The following is an 18,666-nucleotide window of genomic DNA, read 5'->3' as shown; positions in this document are numbered from 1 at the left end:
GTGGTGCTGGGGAATTGAACCCAGGGCCTCATGTATACGAGGCAAGCTCTCTTGCCACTAGGCCATATCCCCAGCCCCTAAAAACATAGTTTTTAAAAAAGTCTAACATGTAAATGGTACCTGGATTTAATTTACATCTTAAAGTTTTGTTTAGATGGGGCACTGGTGGGAAGGATGACATTCTTGAACTTGCTTTAGACTTTTTTTTTTCTTGGCCAGTCCTGGGCCTTGGACTCAGGGCCTGAGCACTGTCCCTGGCTTCTTTTTGCTCAAGGCTAGCACTCTGCCACTTGAGCCACAGCGCCACTTCTGGCCATTTTCTATATATGTGGTGCTGGGGAATTGAACCCAGGGCCTCATGTATATGAGACAAGCACTCTTGCCACTAGGCCATATCCCCAGCCTACTTGCTTTAGACTTATAGTAATTTAATGAAAAATAACAATTAACAAACTCTTAAAGTATTATCGGGGAAAAATTCGCATATATTTGGGAGAACTACGTTTTTAAAAAGCCCACATTGAATTTTAGTTATCAAATTCATGAGCAATGATACCTGCTCTCTACGTCTTTCCAGTACTGCAGAATTAAATGCTGTAGTTGGATTCACTGAAATTCTTGCACTGAAGTACAGTTTCATGTTGAAATAAAATGTTAATGTAAAAGTGGAATTTGGGAACTTTTCAGTAGTCCTCTTCTTTCGCTGCACTCGGATTTTCAGAGCTCACAGTGGGAAAACAAAGTTCACAGTTGTGGTATTTTCCTTGCAAAATTAGGAGTTGCCCACTTTTTTTTTTTTAACAAAATGTTTCTTTATGTGTGGCAAGTTCATACAGCCCTAACTTGAAGCTCTTCTATAACATCTATGCTGACTGGAAATAAAATTCATTGAAGTCAGAGGCCCTCATATTATGTTACTGTGAATATTAATGTTGGATTTAGTGGGGAAAAAACTTAAATGTTGGAACAGCAGTTTGTCCTAGCAAAGATGGCTTCCATGGTATCCTCATTCCCATTGACGTTCTTCTCCTGACTTGTCAGGGTGCACAATTGTTTGCTTCTACATGCACATAATCTGGACTGTGTTATAATTCCTTTTGATTTCTGTCTCCCCTCTGGTCTTCTAGGCAGAAGACCCATCTTTTCAGTTTGCATTCACAGCAAGCCCAAGCAACAGGACCAGCACACACCAGGGGCACAGAGCAATTTATTAAGTAATCAGGCTGCAGATCTGCTAGGTTTCAATAGAACTCTGACTTCTAATAATTCTACTTGTTATTCCATAACTCTTCAGAAACTATTGTGCGTTGTAAGTTCCTGGCATACTTCCCTGATTTTTTGAGCTAACTTTGGTTTTGATTAGCACATAGTATTCTTGTCTGTTTATGGGGTGATGTTTTGAGGCATGTACACACAGAATACTGACCATATGTATCACCTTTAAAATTTCCCTATGAAGAGGGTATTAGATATCCATTCCCCTCGCTATTTTGAGATGTGCAAAGGCACTATTAAGTAAGTTCACCTTACTGTGGGATGGGACTTGGGAACTTCTTCCTGATTGTAGCTTAGTTCCCATTGGCTCAACACGCACCTGTACCGAGTTTCTCTGCAAGACTGGCTGGAAAGATGAAAAGTGACTCCTCTCATCTGGTGGTTAGTCCATCCATCAGACGGCGGTTCTTTATGTGAATTCTTACCCTCCAAAATAAACTAGTTTTCTTGTGTAGTAGTTCTTAAGAGAGTGATCCAGATGAATAAAACAGAAGCTGCCAGATCTCTTGAAGTCTAGAGTCGGATGACATGAAGTCGTTTCTGCTGCATTATTAATCAAAGCAAACACAATATGAGATCAGATTTATAGGAAGGGAAAATCAATGCCACCCCTTGATGGAAGGAAGGACAAAGTCACATTGCAAGGGTGGGGGTCATCCTGGGGTGAAAAGGTTTTTTTTTTTTTTGCCAGTCCTGGGGCTTGGACTCAGGGCCTGAGCACTGTCCCTGGCTTCTTTTTTTGCTCAAGGCTAGCACTCTGCCACTTGAGCCACAGCGCCACTTCTGGCCATTTTCTGTATATGTGGTGCTGGGGAATTGAACCTAGGGCCTCATGTATAGGAGGCAAGCACTCTTGCCACTAGGCCATATCCCCAGCCCTGGGGTGGAGAGTTTTGTGGCTATAATGTAAAATTTATTCTTTAATCCCCACTCAAGATGGCCAGAGTTCCCTCTAGCTATAGATCTGTGGCTCCATTTCTGGGTCTTCTATTCTGTTCCATTGGTCCTCAGGCGTACTCCTGTGTCAGTATCAAGATGTTTTTATTGCTATGATTTTGTAATAGCATTTGAAGTTAGATGTTGATATTTCCCCCGGCACTCTTCTTCCTGCGAAGGATTATTTTTGCTATTTGAGGCCTTCTTCTGTTATGGAGTGCTTTCTGTGAGCTCCAAATCTAAGGGTTGAAATAAACTTTCGCCCTCTTCCCAGGCAAGTGGCTGCCTGGCTATTGGTGCTTCAAGGCCTGAAGGAGAATCTTGCACTGTAGCCCGTGAAGATGGAAGATCCCTGACGTGGCCTCCCACCACCTTAGTTTTATTCTGTCAGCCAGAAACTAGTCACACATTCTCCCCATACTCTGCCTACGCTGACGTGTGGAGGCCTGGAGGCTACCATAGGAAGCATTCGGCCCAGCGCACGCCTAGGTCATGTTCCTGTGGTCTTTCATGTGTACAGCTTGGTCCTACTGCAGCACTGAGCGACCCTCTGGGCCGCTACTGTATGTAGGTCCTCGTTTGTCTAACTCTACCTCTCTCAGGTTCATGCCAAAAACTCTGTCCTGTTCATCTCTCTGTGACCGGTTGTACCTGGCACAAACTTTAGCACTTCGTGTCAACATACTTTTTAAAAACAGATGTGTTGAGGATAATTGATGAGTAAACTTTTCATAAGCATAGGGCTTGCGTATTGCAGAAAGCATTCACCGATAGTTTTCAGAGGGCTATTCCAATTGCTTATATAGTCGGTGTTGTATTAAGCCTTTAAAACAAGACTTGATAGAATGAATCCAAGGAGGAAATGAATTTGTGATTAACTTCTAGAGTTGTACAACTGACGTTTTGGGACATGCCTTTGAATGCTATGTTATCTAACCAAATCATTTATTTTCACTGCAGATGAGCAAGAGGTGGTACAGAAACGCACATTCACAAAATGGATCAACTCTCATCTGGCCAAGGTAAGACCATGTAGAGTTGCAGGCCTGTATAGTTGTGTGAATAAGCCACTAACTAAGTACACAGTGTAATGACGGCCTCGACCATTACCGCTCATACTGACCAAGGATACTGGCGACCCTATCGGTTAGCGGAATAGGTACGGATATAGGTGGTTTTCAGGTGCTTCGTATCGAGCAGGATATCGCCATGAAAGTCCGTAAGCACGCATTTTCATATACTTGTGGAGTTTTCTGCTGAAGAAAAATTTCTAGAAATAACCTATCATCCGTGGGTATGTAGAGTTCTGATTCTTATATGCCAAGGGCTTATTGTTCAGGTAACTTCTTTTTAAGCATGGCTCCAAGTTGTTTCGCGTGTTCCTGTGACAGATGGCTGCTGTGGGAACTGAAGGTCGGCTCTACCTTTCCCCACCCTGGCTGTGCGGCCTCGTTCCGGCTTTGATTTCTGTTCTAGTCTCTTATTTACGCTAGTGTTTCTGACCACGTGTACAAAAGAGAGCCTCTCTCTTAGTGCATGGTCCCCAGAATGGGACCGGGGGTCCCAGCGCCCTTCTTTCAGCACCGTCCCCTCACTCTATGGTGGAACCCGGTCACCTGGAGCTTCTCGGGGTCCTGCAGCAGAGAGGGCAAAGTTCAGGATGGTTGAAGTTATTTGTGCTACTGCGCACCCCACCTTTCCATGAACACGGGGAAGCTGTAAACATCGTAACGTTTTGCAGGCAATGGCTGATCTTTTGGATTCTCTTATAACTCCTAAGAACTCTGTGTGCAGTGCTGAACATGCTTCCTCAAAAGCAGCCAAGAATCTTGTCTTGTTTCATTCGAATAGCATAGACATCGCCTGATGAAAACAACGAAAGGATATTATTCATTATTATTTGATGACAATGAAATGAGGAGTGCAGGTTACATAATGATCCATGGCTTTACATACCTGGAAATGGATTCTACTGAGCGTCAAGGCCACACAAGAGGTGAAGGTCCATGTGCTTCTCCTATACTATTTATTTTGGCATGAATGATACCATTTACAAGGCTCACAAAAAGGTCAATATCTTTCATGCACACATGATCCATGATACCCTTAATGTAAGAGCCATTTTGTTCTTTTTCTCTTTCCCTTCCATAGTTATAATTTTCCTTTTGTGAGTGAACTTGAAAACTGAAGGCTGAAGCCGAAGCGTAACACCTAAATTCATTTCTTTGAGTTTATTTATACGAGCACCATAGATCACTATGGTATTCTCTGCGCATAGCTCCAGGCCATAAATTGACTGGAAGGTGTTTCCTCTTCTAGTTCCTATTTGGAAAATACTCTGGAAATCAGATCTAACACCACTCTCTGCTGTGGCGGTGGGAGTTTGTAGTGCTGATGTCGACGTTTCTGTCTGGCCCAGCAGCCGAGCTGATAATCACTTTCCGTCCCTTCCTTTCTTCCTCATCCTTTGTCCATCAGTGTCCCACTGAGTTTCTGGTTCTAGCTGTATCCCTTCATCATCCTACCATCCACTTCTCAACCATGCCCTTGACATCTCCTCCCTCTCCAGGTCCCATCCTTTCTTGGTCTCTACATCATCTCCTTCCCCCTGTCTCTATCTCCATTTCCATTTCTACCTCCATTTTATCCATAACCTACTCCACTTCTCAGCCCCACTGAGGTTATATTTATGTACAGTCTCAAATTAGAATGGAGGCCCTTCCCCTTTCTGTTACAGTGTGCTTCCTTATGTGACAGTTCTGAGATGGTAGCTGTTGCAACAGAAACAAGGTCAGTTCCAAGTATGACCTAGCTTCTGGATCAAGGTCAACTTCAAGTATGACCTGGAGTCTGGATCAAGACATATTATGATGTTTCTTGCTGCCCTGGTGTATGAGCCTGCTTGCCAAAGCCACTCTGGGGTGCTAGAACATGATTGGATGATTGGTCCCTTCACTTGAACATCCCTTGGCTATAACGACAGAGATTTTCTCTGTGTGTCTGTCTTTCTCTCTGTCTCTCTCTCTCTCACACACACAGACATCATTGATTAGTCTCTGTGGGAGTGTATTCTCAATAAGTTTTCTCATGAATATATCTTCTTAAAACACTAACCTGTGACTTCTGATTATCAGCAATACACAGGCCCAAAGCTATTGCCTTGTAGAGAAAATAATCCACAAAGAAAGAAGACTTCAATTTTTAGTGACAGCTTATCAGAAGTCTCCAAAGCTTGCATTGTCCTCTAGAGTCTCCTTGTCTGGCTTATTCAATAATTGGGCAGATGGTTTACTCTATAAATGAGAAGGCTTCTGAAGATGGGGCCATCTCACTGCTGTTAGTGTTTAATGGATCTGGTGTCCTGTGATTGTGGGTGAGATCAAGTTATCTATGCATTGCTTATTCTCTTTTATCTACTTTGTCAGTGAGTTTTGTCTAGTTTGCCAGTGCTTTAAGCTGCTTTAAAATACCAGAGTCTACATAGGTTAAACAACAGACATTATTTATATCTCACAGTTCTGGGAGAGAGGGTATATAACATCAACATGCCAATAGATTTAGTGTTTTTTTTTCTTTTGTGCGGGAACTGGTGCTTGAACTCAGGGCCAGAGAATACTCTCACCTCACATTTCTGCTTCAAGTTAGTGCTCTACCACTTGAGCCACAGCTCTGGCTATTGCTGCTTAATTGGAAGTAAAAGTCTCATGGATGCTTTTGCCTTGCTGATTTCAAACCTTAATCCTCAGATCTCAACCTCCTGAGTAGCTAGGGATTACAGGAGGGAGCCACTGGCGTCGTCCATCGACATATCTGTTTGTTGGATGTGAAGAAACAAAACATTCAGTCTACAACAGGCTCTAAATTGAGTCTAAAATCTGACTTGAAGAAAATGAGAATTTCTGCCACATTTCTAAGGTGGGTTTAGGAACTCTTCCCTAGCAGGTCAGTGGTCATGAGTTTGTCACCATTTTCCTAGCTGATGCTTGATTGTGTGATTGACTCTGTTATCCCTGCTTCAGGCTTTGAAATTTTAAAAAAATCATCTAATTACCAAGCAATGTCAGAGAATTAAGTTGAATTTTATCCCTGCTTCCTTTGATTTTTTCTTAGCGTTTTTTTTTCTTGTTTTTTTTTTTTTTAAGAAAGAGAAAAATAACCAGTCTCAAAAAACCTTTTTATTTTGCTCGTCATCTAGCTTTCAGGCTTAAACACTCCGTGATGGGCCAAGTCCTTTTCCCAACCGAAAACAAGAGAGGAGAAAAATGTTGAATTAGCAGGATAGTAAGGAGGAGTTCAGTATTTTTGGAAGACAACTTGTAAATATTTCATTCAGTCCTGGTTGTCTGAGAAGCTAGAGTCACGAGAATCGTGAAATGAGAACAATACATTTTGAATTCCTCCTAATATCTTGCCTTTTAAATATTTCAAGCAATCTAAAATATTAAAAATGTAAAGGATCATATAAGAGCCTCTGAGTTTGAAAAGGAAACATCTATTTTCTCAGAATCTTTTTACAAGTTGATTCTTTCCATGACGTTTTAATAATTGGTAGTGGCAGGTTTAAAGCCCAAGATACTGAGTGGAGAAGCAAAAACACTGGTCTCCGTGTCCCGTCTAAGGCCGTTCAGTCTTGGGTCCATAGAGGAGATATTCAGAGATACTTAAAAAGTGAACTAAGCCAGGTGCCGGTGGCTCATGCCTGTGATCCTAGCTACTCAGCAGGTGGAGATCTGAGCAACACAGCCCCAAGCCATGCCAAGCAGACAAAGCTGAGAGACCTTTATCCAATGATCTGTCAAAATGCCTTACGTAGAGATATGGTTCAAGTGGTAGAGCACCAACCTTGAGTGAAAAAGCCAAGCAAGAGCACACACACACTTGCACAAGTATACACACACACACACACACACACACACACACACACACAGTGAATTGGGGGAGTTCTTTTTTTAAAGGAAATTTTCATTTGTTTTCCTGACTGCTTTTCTCTGTTGTATATTCATAAGCTGTTGACTTAAAATTAACTTGTTTATTGATGATATTCCATGTTGGTGTAACAATTCTTTACAAATATTATGACAGTAGTTATGAAGAGATAAAGTACCACAATATGTTTTTTGAAAAATATACTTTTATAAAACCCAAAACTTCATAAAAAAAAAATAGGGAAGAAACCTGAAGACTTTCTGTGGGTGTTCTATGACATTTTTAGCACAAGGGCATAAATTATTCAAATTTGTAGTTATAATTACCTATTCATTTTCTGATGTTTCCTTTGTTTTTTAATTGAAGCCTTTATGCTTCTACAATTATGAAAAAGCATGGAAATCTAAAAAATACCGAAGGAATGTAATAGACATTTACAAAAGTTAGTGAGTGATTGTTATTTGATATACCTGATCACTCCTTTCAGGTAAGACTATTTTTAGACACAGGAGCTATAATTTTCTTTCTGTTATTAAAAAGAATCTCGTATGATTGTACTCTCTGAGCTCTGTTCATCTATATTATCCCAATGTGGGTTGGAATGGTGGCTTTGCAGAGGTAGGTTTCTGAGTCCAGTCTAACTTGTCAACACTCCTGGCTGCCATTTGCCAATAACAATTCCTTCACATCTTTTATGAAATCATCACAATGAACAAGTATTAGTCTTGCAAATTGTGAACCTAAATGGAATTAATCTGAGGTCATTTAGCAATGATAAAGCCAGATTTCGATTTCAATCTCAGACTGAAATTCAGATTTCAGGCCCAGGAAGCCCAAACGTGGGTACTGCCAGTCAGCCTGGGCTGCTATATTAAAATACCACAGAGCCTATGGAGTAAACATTTATTCTGTAAGGTTCTGGAGACTGGAAAGCTCATGCCATGGTGCTAGAAATTTCATTTCTTGGTGAGGGCCTTCTGCTTGCCTCACACAGAGAGACAGCTGTGAGCATCCCTCTTTGTCTTCACTTAGCAGAGAGAATGCGCTCTGGACTCTCTTCGTCATCTTATAAAGACATTAATAATTCTGATCCTGTGGTCCTTTCACTCCTGACCTTATCTAAACTTTGTCATTTCCCGAAGACCCCAGCTCCAATGTAGCGGGCAGCACAAACACTTAGCCCACCACATTCTGTTACATTTTGTTATTTCATTATTCATTCATCAAATAGTTTTTAACCTCTGGTTATGTGCTAGGGATTGTGGATACGTTGGTGACAAAATACAGACAGACCTCACGTCATCATGGATCTGGGCATCTAGCAGCGGACACACAGAATGAAGTTCTTCTTCTGATGAGTTGCATAAGAGGGAAAGTGGCTGGTGACAGGCTAGTCAGAAGGAAGAGGATGCTAGGCATTCAGACGGAAAAAAAGTAACAGAAGAAATCCTTGGTTACCTCGGGAGTGGTCACGTGCAGAAGCCGTTCTGGTACACCCATGAGTCAGTGAGGGGCGAGGACGGAAGAGGACCTCGTATGTTGGACATGCACACAGGGTAGAGCGTTAGCTAGGATCTGGTGAAAGCTGTTTTCACAAAGGGTGGTCTGCAGTTCATTCCCATGTAGAAGGGGATTGAGGCCTGGTGCACGTCTGTCATCTCAACTCTGCTGGAGTTGGATGCTGATGCTTAGCTAGCTCTGGGAAAAGCACGACACCTTATCTGAATAGAGCAAAAAAGGGGTCTGAGTATGGCTTACGTGGTAGAATGCTTTCCTACCAAGCTGGAGGCCCCGAGTCCAAACCTGAGTGCCACCAAAACAGAAAGAAAGAAGAAGAACTGGTAAAGAGAGAGATTAAGTTTTCTCATAATGTACATACTTATGTCCATTTTCTTTTCACCTTAGTCCCTACCACACACTCTCATTAAATGTAAAATTTACCCCCCCACTAATAAAAAGAGAGAGAGAGAGAGCACGGTGAAGGAAGTGGTCTAAGGCTTCTGAGAGGGGAAAACTCAGAGCATAGGAATCTCACCTCTTTTGAGGATACGTGGATGTGGATACGTGGTTTCAGGCAGAGAAAAAAACCCACGGAAAACAATTGAACTGAAAGGATTCCCAGGGAGTGGCCCCAAATCTCTTACATTGCAGTGCCTTCTTTTTATGTCTCAATAGAGGAATTATTTTGGGGTAAATACATTAGGATTTGACAGTTAAAATATGCTAGCTACAATGTATTGCTCTCAGAATATTTGTACATTTTTATGCCAGACCCCTAGGCTATTGTCAGTCCCCCAAAGGGCTGATTTAAATGTCTTTTCCAGCCAATTCTATAATAAGTTTAACGGGAGCAGCACAATTTAAGTCATACTAATATCCATATTGGTTCTATCCCATGCCTGAAGTTTCACTTTTTGTCTTTCATTTTGTCAAATACAACAAGACTACTCTGTTTGTATTTAAACTCCCTGGATTAAATCTTTGTGATCTCTAGCTGTGAAATAGATGGCTTGGCACTAAGCCCTTTGGGTTGGAAACAGGTTTCAAGTAGCCTTTTTTAGTGCTTCTATAAATGATGTTTCTGTTCAATACGTGGTGAGCAATCCTTTATCCATCTGCCAGCCTTATATTTAGGGAACTGTCAAGGATGAGCATTGCACATTTCAGAAGTGCTGACCAGGGCACTGGAGGCTCACACCTGTGATCCTAGCTGCTCAGGAGGATAAGATAGGAGGATGGCAGTTCAGAGATAGCCCAGGCAGGATGGTCAGTGAGACTCTTTATTTCCATTTAACCACTACTACTAAAAAAAAAAAAAAAAAACCAGCCAAAAAACCTGAACAACAACCAAAAAAAAAGCCAGAAGTAGTGCTGTGGCTTCAGTTGGTGGAGCATTAGCCTTGAGTAAAAACGCTCAGGGACAGAGTGTAGGACTTGAGTTCAAGCCCCAAGTTCTGGCACAAACGGGGAGGTTGGGGGGGAGGCAGTATGAGATCTATCTTTTAGAAGAACTGAAAAGACATTCATCACAAAATAGTATGTAAGGTTTCTAGTGATTGCTCAGGCTCTCCTGACCAAAAAATTATATTGGGTGGCTTAAAGTGAGAAATGTGCGATCCCACAGTGCTGGAGGCCAGAAGGCCGGGCCCCCTCTAAAACGCTTCGCTTCTGAGGGTGCCCGCGAGCCTCGGCCTTCCCTGCCTTGCGCGCTCCGCCCTTTGTCTGTGTGGATGCCGCTGTCTGTGCACAGATTTCCTTCTTACGAACCGCGGGTCCTCGAATGAGGACTGATGGCCTCATCTGAACTTGAATACCTCTCTTTAGAAGTGCATATTCTGTCATATGCAGTTACGCTTTCAACATATACATATATTTTTAACTTTGATACATATATTTTCAACTTAGGAGATCCATTAAGAGCACATCTTATTTTAATACCCAGGCGCATTTACACCTTTAAAAGGAGCATGCTGGATTTTCCATGTCTGAAAAGGAAAAGTAACTCATGGAAATTATGATGGGATGACATCTTCATTGTCATAAAATTTCACTTTGGTGGTTTAGCTACCTTTCCGCCAGTGTGGAAAGATGACGTGGAAATACTTCCTTAATTGAGTTTTCTTCCCATCTGTTTCCTGGCATACTCTTTGGGGGAATTACTAGTGAACTGACAAGGGAGATAATGAAGCAAAGAGGCAAAGGCAATGTGTGAACGCACCACAGAAATCATTCTTCAGCTGTTTATATTAAGGCTGCGTAAAGTATGTGATGTCACAAATAGGATGATTAGCAGACTTAATCATTTCACCATGTGGACACACAACAAAGCCTCATTTACACACTGTAACTACATGTGATTTTTTTATTTGTTGATTACACCCTAATAAAACTAAGGAAAGCAAACCCATTTCTACCAGTTAGTCCTAAACATACTGATATATTAGCCACTTCTAAATATGCCACCGAAAATTGTAAAGAAAAATTACTACTTCAAAATGAATATTTATTAAAGACTATTATTAAGTAATATTAGAAAATATATGTACGACATGAATACAGATCTCAAAAAGTTTATGCAGATTAACATGTTGATAATATTTTTCAAAACTACTTCTTTGGAAATTTACTGCATTTATTCACCAGCAAATGTTCTAGGTTTTGTGTGTGCCATTACTGGGGCTTGAACTCAGAAGCTGGGTACTGTCCCTTAGCTTTTTAGCTCAAGATTGGCACTTTCCACTCAAGCCACAGCTTTCTTTCTTTCTTTCTTTCTTTTGGTAGTTAGCTGGAGATGATAGTTTCACGGCCTTTCGTATCTGAGCTAGTTTTGAACCACGATCCTCAGATCTCAGCCTCCTGAGTAGCTGGAATGGATTATTAGGCATGTGCCCACCTGAAAATATTTCTCACTGCTGTTTCGTGAGCTACGCAACATTCTAGGTGCTGAGAATGTACCAGTGAGCAAAACAGAAAAAAAAAGAGGCTGCACTAGCAGTGGAGTTGGGGAGGGATGGTTGGATTCTGTCTGAGTTTTGAAAACAAAGCCAACAGGAGTTGTGAATGGATCAGTCAGGTTGGGTGTGATCAGAGAGTCAAAGGCGCCCCCAACAGTGCGTGAGGAATGAAATAAGCAGCATGGGGAGCCTGCTTCTTTTATATTACATATTGAAAACACTCCAGTGTATCTCAGAATTATCCAGAGCAGAGCTTCCACACACACACACACACACACCCACTCCCTGCAGATTAAAGCTGGGCTGGAGGGCAGGTATTGCTTTTGCGATATTTGTCTGGAATTGAATTCAACAATCCAGGAAGTGGAAATGATGATGTTATCAACAGCAGGAAATGAGAAAGGATGAGAACGCTCTTCCCAGTTTGCCAGATCTCTGTGTGGAAAATAATTACAATGGGGGCTTTTCTCAAGGGACCACAAGAGAAAGAGACAACACAGAACAGTTTTAAACTGTTCTACCTTGTTTCAGGAGATTCCAAGAACATTCTTTTTTTTTTCTTCTAAATACAATGACAAAGTCTTTTAGCTACAACATTGATTTTATTCAGCTACTGTCTGTGGCTAGGATCATAGTTTTATTGATGTAGCCCAGGTTGCTTTGGGACTTGGGGACATTTTAGTGTGGTGTGCTCTTTGCCAGCCTTTGGGGGAGGTAACCTTCCTGGGCCAGGGCTGGCCAGCCTTTCTTCCCTTCCAGGGACTCTCTGTTCCCAGTGTTTTGCTAATCATCAGAGTGTGGCTGGGTTGGGAATTTCCTCCTCATATACTCTCAGGTTCTGTTCTGTCTCTCCATCCCTCCCTCCTGCCATTCCTCCCTCTTTCCCTCCCTTCTTCTGTCTTTTCTTTCAGCTGTATGCACAGAGTTGTATGGTATTACTGATTTTAGGATTCTGAGGAACCCCTATCCGGAGGGCTCACGTGAAGTCCTTAATTTACATTCGTGAAGTCCTTAATTTACATTCCCACCAACAGTGAGGGAAGTCTTGGCCCATGGCCTCCTGGAACAGGGGTTCAAGATCTGTTTTAGAGAGATACTGGGATTCCACCATTCCATCTGTGTGGTGGTTCAGAAAATTAAGTGGAATGAAAGGTAGAAACCACGTAACACTGCTCCCCACATTTAGATGTCCAGCAGCATTGCATTCATTTGTTTCTTGTTTTTCTTGTTGTTGTTCTTGTTGTTGTTCTTGTTCTTCCTCCTCCTCCTCCTCCTCCTCCTCCTCCCCTCCTCCTCCTCCCCTCCTCCTCCTCCCCCTCTTCCTCCCCCTCCTCCTCCCCTCTTCCTCCTCCCCCTCCTCCCCCTCCCCCTCCTCCTCCTCCTCCTCCCCCTCCTCCTCCCCCTCCCCCTCCCCCTCCCCCTCCTCTTCCCCCTCCTCCTCCTCCTCCTCCTCCTCCTCCTCCTCCTCTTCCTCCTCCTCCTCCTCCTCCTCCTCCTCCTCCTCCTCCTCCTCCTCCTCCTCCTTCTCCTCCTCCTCCTCCTCCTTCTTCTTCTTCTTCTTCTTCTTCTTCTTCTTCTTCTTCTTCTTCTTCTTCTTCTTCTTCTTCTTCTTCTTCATTCTTTCTTCCTCATTGAAAGGCTTACTGCTGGACACCAGTGTCTGAAACTGTGGCTCAAATGACAGTGCACTAATCTATAGCAGAAAAGCTCAGGGTACCCAAGACCTGGGTTCAAGCCCCAGGAGTCCCCCCCCCCACAGTCTTACTAAATTTAAATGTACAAGTATCTGAGCAACAGAGACATCTACTAAATATTAGACTTCATCTACATCGTTTATGTGACACTGTAGCCATATTTCCTTTGTGCACCAACATTTGCTTACATTCCATAATGATTTCCTTACATTTTTATGTCATGTAAATGATGTAATTATTTTTTACATCTTTTGTCATTATATATTAAATTATTCTCTTAATCATTTTCCTCTAAGGACATTTTTTAAGGCATAACATTGAAACATAGTAGGGGCTGGGAATGTGGCTTAGTGGTAGAGAGATTGCCTAGTGTATGTGTGTAGCCCTGTGTTTGATTCCTCAGTACCACATAAACAGAAAAAACCAGAAGTAGTGCTGTATGTAGCCCAAGTGGTAAAGCACTAGCCTTGAGTACAGAGAGGTTCAAGGACAGAGCCCAGGCCCTATGTTTAAGCCAGAGGACTGGCAAAGAAATGACACATAGTATAATGAACATGGCCATCCTTTCATAGATAAAATTACAAAAACAGATGTTGGTAAGGGATAAATATATACTGATGTTTAGAGACTAGAAAAGTGACTCATGTAACAAACACACACACACACATTATATATACAATCTATATCAGTAGTAGCAAAAACTAGATTCTGTACAGCAAAGTTGTGACATACTCGCTAAAAATTATGTCAAAGATAACTTTGTCTCAGAGTGATACTCTGAGATACGTTGTCTTTAGTGATACTCACTAGACACTATGTTGGAAATGAACCATACTACTTGGGGGAGAGAGGGATTGGGAGGGGCACAACTGGGAGAAAATGAGGGAGGGGGTGATACTGTTCAGAAAAATATATATTCATTGTCTGACTCATGTACCTGTAACTTCTCTGTATATCACCTTTACAATATTTTTTTAAAAAGATATCTTTGTGTCCAGATTTCACAAAGGTGTGATCTCATTCAAGTCCTAAGAACATGGGAATAATTCTTATTATATTTATCAAGGGGGCTTCAGGGGTCGAAAGAAAGGGGGAGGGAGGAAAAAATAGAGAACAGGGCTGAGATCTGTTCCCTTCGGGGCTCTCCAGACAGTGCCAACGGCCTAGTGACATTGTCAGGAGCATTTTCTATGTCTTTTTAGCGAGTTTAGACACTAGGCCATTAATTAAAAAAAATTAGTGTGGTCTTGTAAAGTACATGACAGATTTCTGTCTAGGGCTTGAAAGCTCTATGGACAAAACCACAGTCTTCATTTTGCCATTAAGTCAGGCGCCAGTAAATTATCCTCATTTATATCATCCTTTGGGCTTCCAGCCCTATGACCCTATAGTACTCACATTGTGCTGTATTTATGTACGCAACAGAATTATTTTAGCTAGAAGATAGAACATTCTTCCAAAAGTTAAATGGGATGCGGTCAGAGTGCTAAAGGTCACTCTCTACTGGTGGATCAGGTGCTATATGCAAGCAATATCTTAAGAAAAATGAGACTGAAAAGTAAAAATGAGACTGAAAAGTGTCTCCTAAGTACTGAGGCATTTTTCATTGTCGAGTGATTTTCTTTCATACACGAATGTGTTTCATTTCACACAGTATCCCAGATACTTACATAGAGTTTCTGTCACATGTTTGACAATGTTTCAAAGAGGCCACTTACCTAGAAGAAAGGTGTTAGGTGTCCTATCTATGCAGACAAAAATTTTCAACAAAATGGAGGACTTAGGATTGAGTTTGGTCATAGCTGGGAATAAGTGGGCACTTAGAATGATAAATAGATTATGTTTTGAATGATGTAAGTGGCTAGTGTAATGATTTTGCTTCTTACTGGACCAAATGGTTCCCATTGTAATGGCTTCTTTTATGCTAAATTATTTTATTTATACACTTACAGAACGTTACATGTTTGCTAAATAATTATGAATGATAAACCTCAAGAGGAACTGGCTGAAGATACACAGTTATTTTTGAACTTGTATTTCACAGCATGAAGATAAAATGTATTCAAGCTGTTCATTTCATAAAGAGAGAAAAATATATTTAAAATTAGAATGACATCATTTAGAATCTATAATTCATGCAGTCCTAAGAGAAATATAAATGGACCACATCAGTGGGTAGAGAAGAAAGTTAATTTCAACAAAACACTTGGTTTTGAAATATTTCTATATAAGACCATATTTTCGGGCTGGGGATATAGCCTAGTGGCAAGAGTGCCTGCTTCGGCTACACGAGGCCCTAGGTTCGATTCCCCAGCACCACATATACAGAAAACGGCCAGAAGCGGCGCTGTGGCTCAAGTGGCAGAGTGCTAGCCTTGAGCGGGAAGAAGCCAGGGACAGTGCTCAGGCCCTGAGTCCAAGGCCCAGGACTGGCCAAAAACAAAAACAAAAAAAAACAAAACAAAAAAACCAAAAAGACCATATTTTCAAAAAAGAAAGGAAGGAAAGGAAAGGAAGAGAGAGTGATTGTGGGGGGGGGCGGGGAAGAGAGACACTGGGCATGGATTTTAGCTCTGTACTCAAGCTGCTGAGATCTGAGGATCACAATTTGAAACTATCCTGGACAGGAAAGCCCATGAATTCTTACCTACAATTAATGACCAGAAAACTGGAAGTGGCACTGTGTCTCCAAATGGTAGAGAGCTCGGCTTGAGTAAAACAGCTCAGGGACAGTGCCCAGGCTCTGAGTTCAAGCCTCAGTACTGATCTCTCTCTCTCTCTCTCTCTCTCTCTCTCTCTCTCTCTCTCTCTCTCTCTCTCTCTCTCTCTCTCTCTCTCTCTCTCTCATCACAGCACTAGGAGCAACCCCCCCTTGTGGCCGCTAGCATTATCATCATTATTTCTTCACTTTCTAACGAGCCCTTCATGGTAGACCCACATTCAAATTGTATCGAGCATTGGTAGCACTCATGAAAGCCAGAGGATCCTCCTGAACCCAGCATGGGCGCTGGCGTGCTGTGTTACCCCCCTTGGGGATGGTGGGCACTGGTCAGTCCACTCTGATGTACTTTTGCTTCTTTGGGTTCAGTGTTGCACTAAAAGTGGGTGTGCTAGATGTGCCAGGCTGTGACACAGCATGTAGCCAAGCCCCTTAGGATGGGTAGACCGAGTCTGAGACATGGCGTGCCTGAAGCAACTTCCCCCTCAGGACTCGAGTCAGGGACTGCCTGGCGAGTGCTCAAGTGGCCCGCAGCCGCAGCACCAGCCGGGCCTTCATCACAGGGAGGTGGCCAGGCTGCTCCAGTTGGTCTGCATTGCCTCCTGCTTTGGGAAGTGCTATGATCTCTGCTTCTCACCTTGCAGGCTGGTGGAGCCCTCTTTTCCTTCTTTTATCCCATACCCTTCTCATGACTCTCTTCCTAGAATGCAGTGGGCAACACAAGTTTGACCCCAAAGCATTACCTTGTATGAGGTTGGCAAATACCGACTTTCATCTTTGCTGGATTCCTTTTGTCTTGAAGTTATCAAAGGGTAATTGGTAATTATATCCAACATAAAGGATCTGAGAGGTAAAGGGGAGTGGTACGCAGTGCTGGAATTTCTGCTATACATTTCAAATGCTAACGAGGAACATTTGGTTTTGCAGCGGAAGCCGCCGATGGTGGTGGATGATCTTTTTGAAGATATGAAAGATGGCGTCAAGCTCCTCGCTCTTCTGGAAGTCCTGTCTGGGCAGAAGCTGGTAACGATTTCTTCTGACTGTACTTGTCAAGTGATTTCTGCCTGGAATTTGGGGATTGTGGGATTGGGAGCATCAGGGGTGCTGCCCATATGAGAGAAAGTTCTTCTGATTGGTTGTTGGTAGTAAATGTCTACTTGTCTATCTGTCTATTATGTCTACTAGTCTACCTGTCATCTCTAGGAAGCAAATTTTCTTTCCTGTTCCTACAAACTCCTAGTGGTTTGAAAATACTCTGCTCTATAGTAGTCAACTGAGAAGTAAGAGCCAGAATGTCACAAGTAACCTCATATGGCTACCTGTGGTGTCTGTTGTGTGGTAACCAGGAACATTACAAAATTAACAACTGTCCCGCATCAAGTGTTTGCTGCCCATCTGGAGATTATTTTCAGAATTATGATTATTATTTTTTTTGGCCAGTCCTGGGCCTTGGACTCAGGGCCTGAGCACTATCCCTGGCTTCCTTTTGCTCAAGGCTAGCACTCTGCCACTTGAGCCACAGCGCCACTTCTAGCCGTTTTCTGTGTATGTGGTGCTGGGGAATCGAATCCAGGGCTTCATGTATAGGAGGCAAGCTCTCTTGCCACTAGGCCACATCCCCAGCCCTTCAGAATTATTTTAGAATGCTGTAGATACAAGTCTCAGATAGGCAATATTCTTTTCTAAAATTCCTTGACCATCATTAGTAATTGTATCAATGCATTTTCAAGGGTATTTTTGCCTTTCCATGACTAGCCAATTAGTTTTGTGCAGGGAGTTCTCAAATACGTATATACATGTATATTAGGTATATGCATATATTTATAGATTTATTATTTATTTATTATTAATTTATTCATAAATTTATTAAATATATATGAATGATCCATTTGAAATTCTTGGCACATACTTTTTCTAAATAAACTGGATAGGCATTAGAATATGAGAGCATTAGATTGAAATGTATACTCACCTGATTCCTAGAATAACCAAGCATCTTCTTGAATTAAGCTATTTATCTGAAAGTTTGTAGAATCTTCCTATAGCCCTTCAAGAGTTGTATCTATTGGTTGAGGGTATAGCACAGTCTTAGAATGCTTTCCTAGCATTGGTGGGCCCTGAGTTCATCCCCTATACTTGAAAAAGAATAAAGTATATCTGTTATCTAAGTATCAAATATATTTTTCCATTGTACTTGGCTCACAGTCTATATTAACCTTGAGGAACATTTAACTGCTTAGCAAAATTATTTTAGAAAATGTATATTTGTGACAAAACAATTCCACGTTTACTTCAATACTCCACTTAAGCATAGTTCTGGAAGGGATTTCAGAAAGACTTGTTGGCATTCTCACTTGACAGATAGAGAAACTGAGACACAGGAGAGCAATTTCTTTATTAGCCTTCATTATTAATTTATGTACAGTCCTTCCAGTTGCTGAATTATACTAATACAGTTATTTTGAAATTGTAGACATGCTTTGCAAGGGTGATGTAAATTCTGTGCCCATGTGCACTAGGGTTCCGGCTCATGTGGAGACGGGGAGCACTTTAAGGGGTGAGAGCCTTCCAAAAGGAGACTGAACAAAGTGTGGCCTCCAGGGTGCTAACCCAGTCAAGAGTCTATAATTATCCCAGGCCTGAGCTCTATTAGGAACATTGT

At 41.9% G+C, this 18,666-nt stretch overlaps 1 protein-coding gene across 1 annotated transcript in view; it reads left to right on the top strand.

Moving 5' to 3' along the window:
- Syne1 (spectrin repeat containing nuclear envelope protein 1) overlaps nucleotides 1-18,666 on the top strand; it is a 367,506-nt gene that overhangs the window by 41,160 nt on the left and 307,680 nt on the right. The window contains 2 exon segments of the mRNA XM_048354307.1: nucleotides 3,172-3,233; nucleotides 16,932-17,027. Of these exon segments, the coding sequence (XP_048210264.1) occupies nucleotides 3,172-3,233; nucleotides 16,932-17,027 (158 nt within the window).

Source organism: Perognathus longimembris, chromosome 9 (assembly GCF_023159225.1).
Source record: "Perognathus longimembris pacificus isolate PPM17 chromosome 9, ASM2315922v1, whole genome shotgun sequence".
Taxonomy (NCBI): domain Eukaryota; kingdom Metazoa; phylum Chordata; class Mammalia; order Rodentia; family Heteromyidae; genus Perognathus; species Perognathus longimembris.
Note: the sequence above shows the minus strand (reverse complement) of the source record. Positions and strands in the feature narration are given on the sequence as shown.